Raw genomic sequence first — 18,662 nt, 5'->3', positions numbered from 1 at the left:
GCTTGTTGGCTACGCTTGCTCACATCTTTAGGAAAAGTCCTGATAGACAAAGAGGGACATTATCTTTATTAACTCTCATGTGAGTTACTGAAAGAGCGGCCCAGATGCATAATTAGGCAGTACTTGGCAGTGTGTCCAGCTCTGATGATGTAATAATATTCCAAAATGCATTGGCACACCTTGGACATATTGTTGGATTGTTACTGCCTCTCAAGAAAACAGCATTAAATAGACATTTGGGCATTTTTATGAATAGGATGCTTTAATCTTCTTATTACCTACCATGAACTTATGAAATAATATTGCACTATTATCAAATCAAAAAGGAACAATTGCCACTGGATTCAAGGGCAAATTGAGAGCATCCGGCTAACTGAGCGACAACACTCAGTCTCTAATTGTATGCATTTATCCATGTGCCATAGGATTTTCTTCTCTGGGACGCTCCTTTGAACTTATTCAATTTCTAGAAAGATATTGAATTTGTATCAGGATCACTATTAATAAGTGGTGCCCATCTTATTGCATTTTAGTAGCTCATTAAATCACATAACTAAGAAAGGCGCGATCACGAACAATCCAATCCTGCACACAGCCATAAAAAATTAGAGGGAATATATGTCATAGGTGGCTCTGGCCTCTGCCACCTTGTTCTTTGAGGCAGGCAGTAGCCATGATCATATACTGCCACATTCGAATTTGATTTGCTCTCATGTAGGTTGAACGCCTGGTCTTTGTGCCGACTATTGAACTTTACACAGGGGTCTCATTGTCACTAGAATTACAAAATGGCTGGCATCAACTGTTGAAGCCCACACAGTCGGTCTTGACAAAGGTCACAGAGGCAAAACTGGGGAATGGTACCCTAACTGGCATTCCTGTCTCCGACAAGAACCCATTAAGGAATGGGTACGCAAACCAGGTAGAGAGAACACATAAATCACAGTGGTCTCTCTACAGAGGGCTCAGATGGAACATTCAGCAGCAGAGTCACATTTTAAGTTTAAAATCTTCCCTGGATACAGAAATGTGTTTGTTCCTAGGTGGCTAGGTCAGCGATAGCAATTCAATTTGCATGCCTGTGAAAGCAAAAGCTACCGTAGAGAGGTCAGCACCGGCGCATTTCATGTAACTTCCACTGCAATGTTTGAAGCAGTCTTACACCAGCAGTATTCATAGTATAATCTTTTTGCCATTTCCAGCAAACAACTAACTGCAGTAATCTAGCTTGGATGTAATGTGGAATCTTGCGGAGGAACCAATAAATGATTCAGCAACACCTGTGATACAAATGGATAGAAAGGGGCAGGGATAGTAAAGGGTAAAAATCGGACTAGAGGAAAATAACCATTTGGTTAAATCAACAAAGTAATACACTGGCAGTTAATTAAAAAAAAAGGCTCAATCTTGTTTTACTTTTGAAACAATTTTAACACAAATACAAATGTAATAAACAGATATCTAACAGTGGTACAATGACCCCAAGTCTTTCTTGCTCGTGGAGGGTGGCGAGGGGGGAATCAGTGGAAAACGAATCCCTACAATACATTCACTCGGAGTGGTGGGATTAAAAATAAAATCCACATCTCTTCAAACTTTGGTCCGTTTTGAATGCAACTGGAATTTATTGTTTTGCCTGCAGGTATTCCTAGAAATCCTTGAATGTCATTGATAAAATAGTTCCGCTTGTAATGAAGGAGTAGTTTCTTTGTGATATTTCTCAAATTCAAATAATGTCTGGTGGAAAATCAGTATAGGGGAATGGATCAATTTCCAAGAAACGCTGAGCCACTGCTTTGTACTCTTGAGCAAGAGATCTTTTTCACAACTAAATAGATCTTCTCCTGAGCATTTGGCAGCTTCTTTTGCAAGAGTGGAATCAGCACACAGTAGATAGTGGGGGAAACGGATTTTGCTTGCTGACAACAAGTTTTTGATGCTGATGAGATATGTATCCTTTCATGTGTCCCTGCAAAGAAAAGAAAAGATGATCAATAAAAGCTTGCAGAATCAAGAGTAATTGTTAACTTTACTGAAAACTAAAAATAAAATCGCTTTCTACTCCCGTCAGAAACTGTTATTCCTTGTAAACAACATTTTGGAGTCATCTTGTACATTTTCACTTTAATAATGATTGACACTATACCAAGGCATCTGATTTTGTTTCTCAAAACCACCGGCTGTGAACTGCACAGCTGCCGCTTCATTGTTGTGTGTGGAGGTATAAAAGAGGCAGAGCCTTGTGCAAGACTGCATGCTGGCTGTAAAAATCTGCCACCCACTTCGCTCCAGGTTGCATCAGGTGGTGAGTTGTCTTTTATTGTCCCAATGTATTTTTGCTAATAACTTGGGTGAAGCTCCAGCAACTGTCTTGAAATAATCTTGCTTGGCCCTCTGTGATTGTGTATCTAGTGCCATCTTTGAGGGGATAAGGCCAGATTGCATAGTCCACAACAATGTACATATGAGGATACTGCGTTTGTAATTTAACAATTCAAGGAATGTTATTTTGCAATTAAGACTATATGCCTCATCTTTACTGGTTCAGTTAACCCGTTGGTGCAAAGGAGCTAGCTGGTCCTCCAACAGCTTTGCCCTTCTCGTCTCAATCGACCATCTAACGATATATATTTTAAATAGCCTAATCCTCATTGGTCATGGAACCCTTCCAATCCTCATGCCTTCCAACTTCCCCTCCACACCATTATGATTCAAAGCCTATATGCCTGATCTTCCTGCCCTACATCAATCTGCATGTATGCCATTCTCAAACTAGAAGCAGAGAATCTCCTCTCTAAAAACGGTAAACTCCAATTTTTACAGGGCTCCAAAACCAATATGCCAAACAAAAAAGTACATGTCATCAAAAACAATAATTTGCTCTCCTCCACCTATCATTAATCATCGATGTTCCAGTATCGCCATCGCAAAGCAAAATCAGCAGCCAAGAACACGAATCACATGCAAAATATTCAAGGCTCCATTGAAACTAGTTTCATAGAGCAAAATCTCGGTTTACATCTCTAGATTAAAAAATGCTCAGCAGTAGAAATAGAAAATGAGAAGGAGTCACACAATCACAGAATCTACTTCTTTTCCATGTGCACACCTGGTCTACCAAATCATGCAACTTCTCTTAGGTCATCATCTCCAAGTGCCTCAGAGGCGAGAGCATCCTCTAGAAACTGTATAAAAAGCTCTCATTCCTTAGCAACCTTTCTGTTCACTTGAACGAGGTCTCGAATTACTGCAACACAATTGTCCTTCATCTAGACACAGCACACGGACAACTGTTCTCCTTCAAAAGACTACATATCCAATGAATAATCAAACCACTTATCAGAATTCTAAAAGAAAATGGCATAAAAATAGCAACAGGCACATGGTGACTAATCTGAAATAAATCAAGAAATGATCAGAGCAGGATGTGAATTCACTGGAACATTTCCCTCAACCCTTTCTGCAGGTTATTAAAGAAACCCCTGTAACACAGCCGGACAGATGCAGGTGAGCCCATCAAAAAGCATGCAGGGCTTCATGCATATCTTCTGGTTTTGCATTGAATTCCACAACTAAGATGAGAATAGCTCAAGTAATTAAATATGGCATTCAAGGTGATTCATAAATTATTTCTAACTCTGCTTTGCTATTAAAAAAAAAAACCTACAGATTGTAGCCCTCCCAGGCAGCATGTATTCATCATCGAACATCCACGTTTCCACTGCTCCCCTCCACCCCCCACCAACTCCTCCCCCAATAGCATACATATAGGACCCACAGTCCAAATGCCAGTTCTCAAGTTTTGATGGCAAACAGCGATATAGTACCACCGTCATATAGATGAAGAAAAGGTAAAGTGGGGATTCTTAAGAAAGGTAAACTGCGAACTAAGACTAACTGAATAATTACAAAAGGTAATACGTCACTACACCCACACCCCTTTTCTCCCTCCTTCCCAACTCGATTAAACAAATGACCGTATATGCTGAAAGGCTTTTAGCCGACAGGTTATGCAGAAAATCCTGGTATAAAGAAGCACCACGTCTGGAGTAAACATTCAACAAGTAATCCTTACAAATCTCAGAATAGCCCACGCTGCTGCAGATTTACGCGATGGGTACAAAATGCTAGCTTGAATATGGTGAGAAATGTTTCTTGGAATCAGGACATGCAGGCTTTAAAACTCCAAGACACAGCTTACTTGGCGAAAGAAGCCTTGGTCGCCTTATGCCAATCTAAAACACCACTAACAAAAATAGGGTTAGACCGTTGCAAATATTATTATATACACCCTGAAAGCTCTGTGCTCACCACAAAGTTGCAAGGACCCTATCAGGCAAAACATTTTTAGACCCAGCATTCTTGACTCCAGGAAGTCACCACTCAAAGGGTTAACGTCCTTAGCTATGTCTAGGTCATCCAGAGCTGCTGCGACTGGAAATCTATGTGGATTAGGAGGTAAAATAATTCCATGTGGGCCAGAGGCAAGCAGTGACCGAGATAGCCGCTCCATATCATTACTCTTACGGATCCCCCAACATATCATGGTTCAGAGTGTGCTGAGCAGGACTACAGAGAAACGAGGAAGTGATGGCATGTCAGCATTTCGAAAAAACACAAACAAGATGTTAGTTGATGTCTGTGAATTCCAAATTGATTCTGTGGGGGGGGGGGGCCTGTGAAAGCACCCAATCCAATATGCCTGCAATTTGTTTGCTCTTCTGGCAGGTATGACTGCAGGCGGAAAAAGCATTCTTCCAGATGAAGGGGTTCAAAGTCATGGAAGCCATCGGCTTAAAAGGCTTTGTGATGAATATGATGATGTCACTCTTCCCAAAGGTAGACCCTCCTTATGAGGCCAGTGGACGGCAGCCGCTACCTGATCCTGACCCTTGGGGGGGGGGGGGGGGGGGGGAGCAACCCTCAGGGGGATGACCCGGCATCACCAGATGCAAACGCATATTACCCTTCCCAAACGGAATGATAGACAGTACTTGGACTGTCAAAGTATGCCATAAATGCATAGGAAATGAAGGGGATATCCCTATCCCCTCCATTTCGCATGCCTTTATGGCATACTTTGACAGTCCCCTTCAGTCACCCATAAAACCTGCTGTTTATATCTTTCAATATTCTGTGAAAAGAATGCCAAGGACTGTATCATTACCATGTATATAGAAGCAATGGGATGAGGAGGCTGAATGGAGCAATGAGGATCGGTGAAGCCAAGAAGCCCAGGATGTGCTCTAGTGGTTGCGAGTGTATGATAGGTGGCGGGACATTTTAAAAAGGAAGGAGGGAGACGCTGTCTGGAGAAGTTCCGTCCACTCAGTGCTGTAAGGGACTGCCGAGTCGCAGAGAAGACAGTGGATCCTGCCTGTAGGCTCGGGGAGAGGGCAGGAGGAGGATTGCTGGAGTGGGTTCACCGTGCTGGGACTGTAGCAGGAAGAGGAGGGAAGTCTTCCTGGTGGCCAGAGGAACCAAAAAGCAGCATGACCTAAGGAAGTGTTCTGAGTCAACCCCACGGATGATCAATAGGGGGTTATGACTATAGTAGCTGGAGACTTCAACCTCCAGATTGAACCAGTGGGGCTGCTGCGCAATCTATGGGAAGACCAGGATCATGCCTGGGACATCCCTTATGCAATAATTCAGGCGCCAGCAAGGCTACACTGTGTTGCTGTGTAAACTTGCCTTTTTTATAGTTTAAATTTGAGAGCCTACAACAGGCGTTTTTCCAAAGATCAGCCAGCAAAATCAACATCTAAGTGTCACATCGGCTCATTGCTCATTGATTACCTTTTAGTAGCAGGGTGTGTCTGGGCTAAGGTCACGGAATTTGAAGTCTACCATAGACCAGAGAGCGACAATCTTCCCCTGTGTGCTCAATTTGATAGTTACGTACAAAAGCTAGAAAACCTCAAAGCACCAAGACATGCACACTTGTAGGTGGAAGGCCACGGCCGTAAATCAGTTAAGTGACCAAAGCTAATATTACAAAATGGGAAACAAGATCTATATAAATCAATTATAACTAACATAGAATCCATATGTAACCCCGAAATAGATGATAACTTGGTATTTGAGGCCTTTGCTAATATAAAAAAGATCTTCTACCCCAAAGCTCTGAGCAGAAGAGGTCCGTTAGGAAGAAAACACTGCAAAAGAATGAGTGGTATGACTAGGAGTGCAGGCTGGCAAAAAAATAATAATTCTGCTTCGCATCAACATAAAGGGGGCAGTAGATAAAAATATATTACGAGAGGCTTGATCTGAGTATGAAAAGCTGATTGCTACCAAAAAGAATTAGTATGTACAGGAAAAGTGGAGGGTGATGTCCGAGGCACCGTAAGACAAAAATAAAATGCTATTTTGGCAGTTCGTTACAGATAAAAACCTAGGAGGTGAACATACACTTCATTGTGGTATAGGCGCAGAGGAATAGCGATCTCACTCAGACTATAAATGGTGGTGAGGTGCAGACAGATCCTGCAGAGGTACTGCTAAAGGAGGCTGTCACTATGAGGGATGACATGGGGAGTGTGTTACTAGAGGATGTGGTGTTGGCAATCTCCACCCAAAAAGGGGGTAAGGCAGAAGGCATAGACATTATCCCAGCTGACCTATTTAAGAACAGGTCTGGGTTTTTTAATGAGACACGCTATGCCTTCTACAGGCAACATTGCTGACATTAGAAGCTAATCCCAGCGTCAGGCACTGGACGCAAATCCTTGGGATTCTGGGTTCACTTCGTTTTTCCTCATGCCTTCGGCATATATTACATGTGTAAACCTGCACAAATCATGCACAGTGCATGTAGTATTGTCAAATGTTATTAGGTCTTGTGTACAGTGACTGGTGACCTTTGCATGTCCTCCTGGCAGTCTACATGTAAGAGAACTGTGTACCTTACACAACACTGCCCTTGTTTATTCTCTAGTGGATTAAAAAAAAAAAATAACTGTCTCCTCCCACCGACTAGGATTACAAAAAAGGGGTCCCTGCGAAGGTGGGAAGCAGCTCTCTGTGCAGTATGGGAAAGCCTACCTTTATCCCGGGTTCTGTGTGATGGTGTTAGTTGTTAGGGGAGTTTTCCTAAAGTCCTACTGGTAGTAAGACTTTAGTAAGCTATCCAAGTGGTTTGTAGATCCCCAACTCTTAGAATTAGTCTGTACTAACTCAGGACCTTGGTAGAGTGGCAGAGCAGTCAGGCTTATCTTAAGTGGAAGATGTGAGCTGTAAAGTACACTGAATCTAGTTAGACAGGCACACCAAAAGTTAAGTACAAAGTATATATCTATTATATTTACACCAGAATCACTTTAAATACTTCAGACGTTTATACTAGAACTCTTTAGGAATACTTGATAATACACTTCAAAGGGCACTTTCACTTTTGTGTTTGTACATTTGTAGCAACATTAGAAAGGGAAAAGACAATGTTATCGCGCACTCCTGCGGTTTTCAACGGTTGATACAGTCATTTATTTACTCTGCAAACACATATAGTAAAGTCACTTAAAGGGAGGAAAACGATTACTTTGTATAACATGCACTTAGTTCAAGGTTCTAGAGATGGTTTCTTCGCCCAGTAAGTCCTTTAAGTCCCAAAACGCAATCCTAGCTAAAGGCAGTTCGGAGAGGGCTCGAGTTCCTGTGGATTTCTTCCAGTTTCTAGTGTTATTGAAGCAGCAAATTAACAACTAACAAGGGAGACCATACACCGGGCTCGAGAAGGGGATACAAGTAGCAGCCTGGGTCTGAGGTAAGGGAATAGTTTCTTACCTGTAACTCCATTTCTCCAGCATTGGTATCTTTCATGGATTCACATGCTTAGAATATTCCCCGTCGTCAGACTGGGACCCCTCGGTACACATATATAGCATTTTCCTATAGGAAAACTTCTGACACTTTTGTGTCCTATCTACGTCCTTTTAGGACCCGCCTACGCATGCTCCGTAGGCCGTCCCAGTATAAGAGGCCCGCCCCCGCGGCTCCCCTTCAGATTTCGGCCCCTCCAAAGTAGGAAGGCTTAAACTTATCAATCAAATACATTGCATTCCGGGGAGGTTGGCGGGCGCATGTGAATCCATGAAAGATACCAATGCTGGAGAAATGGAGTTGCAGGTAAGAAACTATTCCCTTCTCCAGCATTGGATCTTTCATGGATTCACATGCTTAGAATAGATTGTATAGCAGTAACACTTGAGATGGCGGTGAGAATGTAATGTAATATACCCTCACCATACTACACAATGCATATGTACATTAGGAATAAGTTAACTCATATAACCTTACCCACATAAAGTATACTGTCATCAAAAAGGTAGAAAACAGATTCTCCACAGCGTGGAGCTTACCTTACTGAAACAGATGGCGCAGGACAGCTCTTCCCATCTGCACCTCGTCCGCATGCTGCCTGGCAAGGCAGTAGTGGCGGGTAAATGTGTGGGGCACTGACCATGCCGCAATCCCTGTTTAGAAATTGCTTTTCCTCTCGTCGACGGACCATATGCGATGAACAGTTGTCGAGTAGACCTGAGTTCCTGTGTACGATGTAGGTAAAATTTCAGAGCCCTCTTAACGTCCAGGGTATGAAGAGCTTTTTCTGCTGTCGATGATGGTGTGGCGAAAAAAGTAGGGAGAACAATGGACGAGTGTTTGTGATACACTGTCGGAACTTTTGGGACGAACGTAGGATTAGTTGCCAGGACCACTTTGTCCTTAAAGAATCTTAGGTATGGCGGGTCTACGACCAGCGCTTGCAGTTCCGAGATTCTCCTAGCTGATGTGATAGCAATCAAGAATGCCAACTTCCACGAAATGAATTTTATGTCGGACGTGGCCATAGGCTCAAAAGGCGGTTTCATTAAGCCTGCCAACACTGTGTTGAGACTCCAAGTTGGGGGGAAACGTTTTACCGGGGGAAAAACTTGAAATAAACCCCTCATGAAGTGTTTCACAAGTCTGTCGCTAAATGGAGGAGACGACTGCCTCTTCCTCGTGAACCTTGAGATGGTCGCCAGGTGCACCTTTATCGATGTGAAGGATAACCCCCTCTCCGCCAAGAGGAGCAGGTAAGGTAGAACTTGTTCCGGCGTCACCAACAACGGTTGTAGGCCTTGTTGTCCTCTACACCATTCACAGAACCTCCGCCACTTATAGGAGTAAGATTTGTTTGTAGAAGGGGCTCGAGCCGCCTGCAGAATTTTTTGACAATCCTCCGAAATGTCTAAAGCACCGAACTCCGAAAAGTCAGGAGCCAGGCTGCAAGGTTGAGACTGTCCGGGTCGTGATGCCACACCGTGCCTTTGTCCCGGGATAGTAGGTTCGGGACTCTCGGAAACGCTATGGGATGTTCCAGCGACAGGTGAAGCAGGTCGGAGAACCACGGTTGCCTTGGCCAGTATGGTGCCACTAGAATTACCCGGCAATTGTATCTGCGTATCCACTGTATTGTCCTCCGTATGAGAGGGAACGGGGGAAAAGCATAAAGGAACATGTCCGTCCATCGTAAGGAGAATGCCTCCCCCATGGAACCCTCTTGAGGCCATCTGCTTGCGAATTGCTCGCATTTTTTGTTGTCTTTGGTCGCAAAGGTGTCTAGAGGGGGGTGACCCCATTTCTCGAACACTTTCATCAAGTGAACTGTGTCCATTTGCCACTCGTGTATCTGGGCCATGCCTCTGCTGAGGGAGTCTGCTTGGGAGTTCCTCACTCCTGGGAGGTGGTGAGCCACGATGGAAATGTCGTGCTTTAATGCCCAATGCCATGTTTTCTGGGCTTCTATGGAAAGAGTCCTTGATCGCGTCCCTCCTTGTTTCCTCAGATAAAACATGGCCGTTGTATTGTCGGTCAGTACTCGTACTCGCGAACCCTTGATGTGTGGTAGGAATGCCTTCACGGCCCATCGTACTGCTCTGAGCTCTAACACGTTTATGTGTAGGAGTGACTCCGTTGGAGACCAGCGACCTTGCGTTTGGAGAGCACCCATGTGAGCTCCCCATCCGGTTAGGGACGCATCCGTGACTATGGTTCGCTGAAACTCCGGTTCCTGTAGGGGTACACCGTTGTTCAGATTGTGGAAACTCTGCCACCACTGAAGGGTCCGAAGCAGCTTGTCGTCGTCGATGGTTATCTTGTCTGACCACGATCCTTGAGCCTGCGTCCATCGGTCCGCGAGGAATTCCTGGACTGGCCTCATGAATAGGCGACAGTTTTCCACCAGATGGATGCAGGATGCCATGGCCCCTAGGACCGAAACGTATTTTCTCACTGAGAGCCTGGTGTTTCGCCGTAGTCGGCTCGCTTGCTGATTGAGTCTTGAGGTTCTGTCGAGAGACGGTTTCACTAGCCCTAACTGGGTCTCGAACTGTGCCCCCAGTAATACCAGTGTTCTCGATGGCCGCAGAGAGGATTTTTCGAAGTTTATGGCGAATCCCAGCTGTTGTAGAAGCTGCATGGTGGCTTGTAAACTTGTGTTGGTCGACGCTGGGGAGGATCCCCTTACCAGCCAGTCGTCGAGGTATGGGTACACATGGTGGCCTTGCTTCCTTAGCCAGGCCGCCACTGGAGCCAGGCATTTCGTGAACGTTCTGGGGGAGGTCTTGAGCCCAAAGGGAAGAACCGTGAATGGTAGTGAGTCCGCCCTATTACAAATCTCAGGAATTTCCTGTGTTTCCGACACATTGGAATATGGAAGTACGCGTCCTGTAAATCCAGGGATGCTAGAAAATCCCCCTCTTGAACGGCGCGGATCACTTCCTGCAGAGTGAGCATCTTGAATTTTAGGCTCTTTAAAGACTTGTTGAGATCGCGTAAGTCTAAAATGGGACGCCATTTGCCGTTCGGCTTTTTTACGATGAAATATCTTGAGTAGACTCCTTGACCTCTCTGTGATGTTGGAACTAATTCTATCACGCCCTTTGCTAACATGAGTGTTACCTCTTGTTGCAGTATCTTGAGATGGGAATGAGCGGTGAACGCAGGTGGAATGTGCGGAGGGCTGTGTTTGAATTGTAGAGAGTGTCCGTTTCTGATAGTGTCCAGCACCCATTGATCCGTCGTTATTCGTTCCCATTCGTCGACATATTCTGACACTCTTCCCCCCAGAACGGTGCGTTGTATGTCACTGCTGATCTTTATTTTGCTTGTCTCTCGACGACGACGGATATGATGGTCTTTTCCTGGATGTCTGGAAGTTACGGGGTCGGTTTGCCGTTTGGGAAGCACGTCTGTATCCCTGGGAGGGGTAAGCCGATCTGCCAAAGGATCTGTCTCCAGACTCAGAGAATCTGGAATTACCTGAAGCTCCTCTAAAGGGATGAAAAGACTTGTAGCTTCGGCCACTCTGGAGGGCACCCAATGAACGTGCCGTGTCCGAGTCCTCCTTCATTCCCTTTAGGGCTTTGTCCACCTTCTCACCGAAAAGAAGGTCTCCCTCAAAGGGCATATCTAAAACTTTGTATTGTACCTCTGGTCTGAAGTAGGTACACTTAAGCCATGACTGTCGTCGTAATACGACCCCATTATTGACTTGCTTGAAGCCTGACTCAGCGAGGTTCACCGCGATGTTTATTGCGTGATTTGAGGCTTCCTCACCCTCTCGGACAAGTAACATCGCTGCTTTCCTATGCTCTTCCGGAAGATGATAAAGCAACGGAGCTAGCCTGTGCCACATCTCCCTGTCGTATCTGGCTACAATCGCCAGAGAGTTTGCGGCCTTTACTGTGGTTGCTCCCACGGATAGCACTTTTTTGCCAAAGGCATCCTGGCATCTCGCTTTGTTTTCAGGTGGAGTCGTGCACTTGTGCTGGGCCTTCGCCTTCCTCGCCGCTGCCGCCGACACCACCGAGTCTGGCGTTGGTTGGGAGGATAAACACTTGGGGGTAGACTCTGGAGCCTTAAACTATTTCTCGAGGTGTCCTTTCACTGCCGGCTCTGAAAAAGGGTGACGCATTGTCTGCAACCCCTCCTTCCACACGTGGTCTAGTATTGGTATTGAGAACACAGACCTCCTTCTCTTACCCATGTGGTCGAACAAAAAACAGTCCTTTTTCTGTTCTTCCTGGGACAAACCAAATTCTTTGCACGCCTTCTCCATCATAGAATGGAATGATGCAATGTCGTCCGGAGGGGACGGGTGAGCTGGGCTTCTAGGGGTTTCCAACTCCACCTCTGACTCCCAGGTTGGATCCCTGGAGGGGGATGATGAGATATCCGACATGGCTCCCCTGTCAGACTCCGAATCTGGCCGCTCACCTTCCTCTTGTGCCAGTGCTGAGATTGGCGTGCGTAGGTGCGTCGGTGGACGGGACGGGCCCGGCTCGTCGACGGGTGACTGTGGCAGGTTTGCCTGAGGTAGTCTCTGGTCCAACGACTGTAGCAAGGACTGAAGCGTGGACAGAATTTCCAACGACAAAACAGATTGAGGATTGAGAAGAGGAGCAGATACCGGTATACCGGATCCCCTCGTCGACGACTTGTCAGCCACTTGTAGCCCTAGGTATGCTGGGCCAGCTATTCTCTCGTTCTCGTCTTCCGAGGACAGCGACACAGCCTGTTCTTGCAGTAAAGTATCCGGGGGGATCGGATCAAAAACTTCAGGGCTCCAGGCCTCCTGTAGAACCCCCGTCGACGAGGCCATCGTCGCCGCGGTTTTCGGTGGGACGGTGGATGCCACCTGCGTTAGTGGCAGGGTGGAGGCCGATGACTGGACTGCCGTCGATGACGGTGACTTAGCAGGTGGTTTAGGCGGTCCCGCCTTTTCCACACTTGGCCTGCTTTTACTCGACTCTCGACTCGTGGTCGATCTATGATGATCGCCCGAGGAGGATTTCCTTTCCTTTTCATGCTTTTTTGATGAAGATGATTTCTTTGACGTGGAGTTTCTAACTGAGTGACTCCCAGATGACTCTTTTTACGTCGGTCGAGATTTCTTCGCCGGTGGTTCCGACGAGGTAGCGCGGCGTGATGTTTTCGCCGATTGTGTGGAGCCTACCTCCGAAGGGGGGGTATGCCCCCGCTCCATCATCCGAATGATGAGGGTGGAGGCAATATATACAATCCATATGTCCGTCCCCCTCGTCAAGCCGCACGTCGCGCATGGACGGAACAGCGCTTTTCCTGACGTGGAGGACATTTTCTCTAACTCCAACTCCAGGTATACAACCTTGTACAAAATAGTAAGACAACGCGAGGAGATCCCACTACTTTGGAGACGGTTGAAATCTGAAGGGGAGCCGCGGGGGCGGGCCTCTTATACTGGGACGGCCTACGGAGCATGCGTAGGCGGGTCCTAAAAGGACATAGATAGGACACAAAAGTGTCAGAAGTTTTCCTATAGGAAAAGGCTATATATGTGTACCGAGAGGTCCCAGTTTGACAATGGGGAATATTCTAAGCATGTGAATCCATGAAAGATCCAATGCTGGAGAAGAGGCAGTTGCCTTGGACACCTCTACGTGCACTCCAACGCTCTGCAACGACTTCTTGGAATCAGGTAAGCAATACCTTTTTCCCCACGGTACCTTAGGTTAAAATAAAAGGTTTATGCTGGATGCTCCGCGATGTTGCACCTCTGGACCCAACCCCCGGATTCCTTGGTCTGATGACTGAAGGCAGGACAATGGCTGGGATCTCTTCGCAGGAGTCTTGAGGGAGGACCTGTGGCATGACTTTCAGCAACTTCTGGATTTACTCTGCGGTTTTGGCGCCTTTTCTGCAGCATCAATAAAGGACACGGATCGACCGGTCAATCTTCTTCGCTATGTCCAATCGGGACAGCCAGACCCTCTGTGGGAGCTGGACCTATTCAGGCACTCTGGCAGACAAAGCATAGGGGGGTAGAAAACTCCTCCCCCACTTCCTGCCTGCCCAGACACTCTGGAGTCTAGGTGTGGAGACCCATCGGGTTCCCGCCAAAGGCAAAACACCCACAGGCTTCCCCCTCCCAGAATGGTAGAAAAATAGCTGACAAAGAACAACCACGCCAGTAATGGCGAAAAAAGGAGGGTCCCAAGTTGGTACTTGGATATCCCTATTGTGCACTACCGAGGTTATGGACATAGCCTGTGGTACCAATAAATACACAATAGTTGGTAGAACACGTCCACTGCCACCAGCTACTGAAGGTGGAGTGTGCCAATGTCAGTCTAAAGTTTTGGGAGAGAAACCCTATCCTTAAGAACTGTAGTTCCTTGAGGATATAGAAAAAGAATCTTAAAGGAGGACCCTAAGGGTCCCCATTAACATTACCCATAAGGAGCTGTGTGCTGCAGTATTAAAACACAGATGCCTTTAAGAGCTATGGAGCAGACAGACTTCATAGTCCAGGTAGAATACAAAGAATAGAGTTCCAAAAGACAAGAGTCCACAAGAATGAATTAGTGAAAAAAGGCTCCACTCATTCAGGATAGAAAGAAAAAGGTCCAGAAGTCCAGCAAAAAGTACGGGAGGTCTCGCTAGGAGGGGGATTTAGCATACAAATGATAAATCTCCCTAACATTAGCCACCTCTGGTCCTGGGATGAGGTAGTGTGTATCTCTCTCTCTCTCTCGTCCCCCAATCCCCCCACTCTCCCCTTGTCCTGCCCCCCCCCTTTAGCAAGGTGCTGTGTCTCCATTGTGATGGGACAGCCCCTCCTGCTGCTGTCTCTGGGGAGGCATTAGACAATTTCCTCTCACGTGCAGAGTCTGTGATATTATAGAGCCTCTTACTCTCCCTGCTCTGCCATTTTCCCCATCAACACCAGATTCTTTGTAAGCTCGCCACACCCTCTCCCCCATTCCGGGATCATGATTCTGTTGTTACAAAGACCCTTTGACATTGAAAACCGTTTCTTGACAGAGCTGCAGCCCTCCCACCCCCCAATCCCCACAGCTCATTCATGGCTGTCATTTGCAGGATCCCACCAGCCTTATATTTGAAATATGCTAGTTTCCCCGCCGCTTCCTCCAGCTCATTTGCTTTCAAGAGAAGTTCAGAGCCTGAGGACCCTCGTTGGAAGGTTAGGAGCACTGGAGTCCCATTCATATGGACCTTGGGCATACCACCACACAAATACCTTCTAGCCTGGGAGGGACCAGTTCAAGGCAAGGAGTGAGCTGAGAAAAACTGAGCGCTCTTACAGCCACCCCACATTTCTTGCTGAGCCCCACACAGAATGCCCGGCCAGAATGCATCCAATTCTGCCTCATACTCCACTGACGTGGGTATATTTAAAAAAAAACAAAAAAAACACTGCTGCCGTCGGGTGGATCACTGTGCAATTCTACCCTGTTATCTTGGGCAACCACTTTATGCTGTCAGCTTTCTGTTGTTCAGTACATAAACACACATTAATTATCATTTGTATACAGTAAGTGACCAGCACTTGTCATCTCTGCCCCCTTTTCTGTTTTCACATTATGTTCAATATACACAGTCTCTCCACCCAAAATGTTGTGAACCTGGCTTTCAAGCCCCATCTGTCGCCCTTACCTCTCGAAGCAGACTGTGGGCAATGCAGTCAGCCCTTCTTTGCACATGGCGCCAGGTGTTGTATACGAGTGTGGGAGGCTTAATCCGTGGGAGTTAATCTTGCGTGCAACCCCTCTGCCAACTGAGCTCCTGTGTTTGTGCAGACTCAAGGAGATCTCCAGGCACCTCCGACTGAAGACTGAGAGCCCCAGGTCTTTAAAGATTCACTGAAGGCTCCTCCAGGCCTGCTTGTCTGTGAAGGGTGACCCTCCTTCATACCCTGCAGGAGTCACAGGGCAGGGAACAGCGCAATGTTGATTACCTGGACCTCATTTAGGCACAAAGCAGAGAACACCCAGGGCTCTTCACTCCTGTCAACCACAGCAGCATTGCCCCCTTCTGCGTACCGTACTGGGGACTGGCAGTGCTGATCCGGGTCGCCTGAGACTATGCCCCCAACAGAAATTAACTATGGCATCTCAGACTTCTGCCTGCACTCCACAAACCTCGTCCCAGCATTTCACACCTCCAAACAGAATGCCATAAATACCTTGTTAGTGAATAGTCTGCCACAGCGGATGAGCGTTGGCAGAGGGCTACTCCACCAGACCCCTGCTTCTGGCGAGACACAATGTTGCCGGCCATAGGGGTTATTGGGATGGATGGCGCTAGGCCCGGGAAGGAGTTGCCAGGTCAGGGAGAAGGAGAGCGGCGGTGGGCAGCAAAGTCCACAGCCAAGCCTAGTGCCCCTCCCAGTCTCCTCCTCCCACTCTTGGCTACAACTTTCGGTTTCGTTTCCCCTCTGCTGCTGGTGGCAACGTCCATAGCAGCTTCCCTGCACAAGCTGCACACAGCTGGGTAGGTAGACAGCTTCTACCCTGAAACTGTAAAACAGTGTCCAGAAGCTCCCAGAACAGCAGCAGATTGTGGGTGTAGGTGCAGCGCTATCCCTGGGCAGCAGTCCTCCAGCATCGGTTTTACTGCTGGGCAAGGATGCTCATAGAAAGTCGAGTCAGAGGAGCCTGTCCGAAGGTTTCCTTCCCGATTCTATTCGTCCTGAGTTTACAGATCACTGCGGCGGACTATAGTCTGTCAGAAATCTAACTGACCAAAAAGAATTGGTTGTCATGGCCACTGGGCAAGAACCCAGTACTACATTTCATGCAGGGTCCCAATGGACCCAGTCTTGGCGCCTATGGCACCAAGCACATTTCAAAGTGTGAATGGCACACAGAACACCAAAGCAAGGCTGGGTGGTGCCCTGTTATCACAGGGAAGGCACGTGCAGAAGACAGAAGGAGGAGCTACGTGGGGCCACAAGGCAGGGCCTAAGGGGAGTGGCTGGGGCCAGACTACATAAGCCGGCCCCACTCGCATACTGGCACTTCACGCTAGTTTGCTGAGAGCAGTGTAATGCTTACCGCCGTTCAGAGGACTTTACCTGATTCAGCACGTGCGCCTTCAGTCTCCGGAATCCTCCAGCACCTACCTGGTTCAACACGTGCATCTTCAGTCTCCGGATACCTCAACCATTTTACCTGAATTCTGCCACACCATCGCCGGAAAGACTACCATCAGCTCCCACTCTGCAGTCGCTGCGCACGCCTTATCTGAAGTCGCACCATCGCCAGAAGCATCGCCATCCGCTTCTCATCGCGCAGTCGCTGCGCACGCCTTACCTGAGGACACACCATCGCTTGAAGCGCTGCCAACTGCTCCCAACTCCGCCGCAGCCGCATTCACCTTACCTGCCTTGCGGAATCCTCCGCAGGTACCGCCCAGCATCCTTACCTGCTCCGAATTTCTCCAAAACGCGGCCTTCAATCGGGCGCAGACTCCACGCGGATCTTCATCTCCGGCAACCTGAAGTAGTCGGACACCGCCCGCCAGCCATTGCCACTCTGCCGCGCCTGCAAGGGAATAAGAGACACAAGGTGAGCGGTCAAACAGACTTTAATTCGCTAAAGCAGAACTACTCACGAACTTGCTGCAGTTCCTAAAAACTACCTACTTACCAGTGGTGGGATCATCCGGAGCAGACTCTTCTCTCCATCACACGCTCCTGGGTCATCTTTGTCATCTACAGGGGAGAGGGAACAATATACCATTATGAACAATTTAACTTGAGACCGTATTGTTACAAGAATACAGACAACAACCATTATTATAAAAACGTACCGCCAAGACGGAATGGTCGCAGCCAGTCCGCACCTCCACAATTTGGACCAGTGACGCAACTAGGTCCATCCGCAGCGCCCCTGCCGAAGAAAGCAGGATGAAGAGCTCATCCTTACATACAAACAGGTGAGCCTGCATGGGTAAACTTCTACGCACTACGTTTTGGCACGAAAGGGCAGAGGGGAACTGAAACTCCACCACGCTATCCTTACTGCCTCTCACTTTATCACAGGAACAAGACCAGCCTTCAGGATCCCCAGCAAGACAGCAGTTGGGGGAGAGAAGCGACCAGAGGGAGCCAGATCCTCAGAGCGCCCCAACCGTGCCCCAACTTCCCCACAGAGACCAACAGGTGAGCGTAACAGAACGCGAAGCCTCTCCGAATCTCTGTCTGGGCGTTATGAATACTTCTGAGACCAACCAGTTGGCCCAATTGCTGGGGGATTTATGGGCTGAAGTGCATGCCTCCAGGCAAGAGACAAACTCTTTAAGAAGGGACTTAATCATTGCTCGAGAACGAACCGACGAGTTGGCAAGGCAGGTGCTTCAATCTCACGCAGAACAGGTCCCGCTACCTTGAATTGCGCCAACCCCAGTGCCACCCTCACCACCAGTTCAAGTGGTACTTCCAGGGGCTGTACCGCTGGCTCCGCCAGAACGGTTTACTGGTGACCCCAACAAATTTGCCATATTCATGAATCAGTGTCACCTGCACTTTTTGTGCCGCCTAGGTGCATTCCTGAACGACAGCTCTAGGGTGGCTTTTGTACTTTCATATCTAGGAGGGAGTACAGCGGACTGGTCAATACCATTTGTCAACCAGGATGACCCTGTGCTGCATAATTTTGGGGAATTACAACGGCAATTGGAGAAGCTATTTGCAAGGCACACCCAAGGACAGGCCCTGAATAACGAATGGTTGTCCCTAAGACAGGGTAATCAGGATTTATTGAAATATATAGCCACTTTCAATCGCCTGATTGCACAAACCAACTGGCCTGAGGAAAAAAGGACCACATTATTTT

General features: G+C 47.4%; 1 protein-coding gene across 3 annotated transcripts in view; it reads right to left on the bottom strand.

Annotated features, from left to right (window-relative positions):
• Positions 1 to 1,387: 1,387 nt before the first annotated feature.
• PCID2 (PCI domain containing 2) overlaps positions 1,388 to 18,662 on the bottom strand; it is a 640,141-nt gene continuing 622,866 nt past the window's right edge. For all 3 annotated transcript variants that reach the window (XM_069637154.1, XM_069637152.1, XM_069637153.1), the window contains exon 15: positions 1,388 to 1,969. In XM_069637154.1, the coding sequence (XP_069493255.1) occupies positions 1,880 to 1,969 (90 nt within the window). In that variant the 3' untranslated portion in view covers positions 1,388 to 1,879. The remainder of the gene's footprint in view (positions 1,970 to 18,662) is intronic.

This window comes from Ambystoma mexicanum, chromosome 7p, assembly GCF_040938575.1.
Source record: "Ambystoma mexicanum isolate Mex_15411 chromosome 7p, UKY_AmexF1_1, whole genome shotgun sequence".
NCBI lineage: Eukaryota > Metazoa > Chordata > Amphibia > Caudata > Ambystomatidae > Ambystoma > Ambystoma mexicanum.
This window is presented reverse-complemented; position numbering and strand designations above follow the sequence as displayed.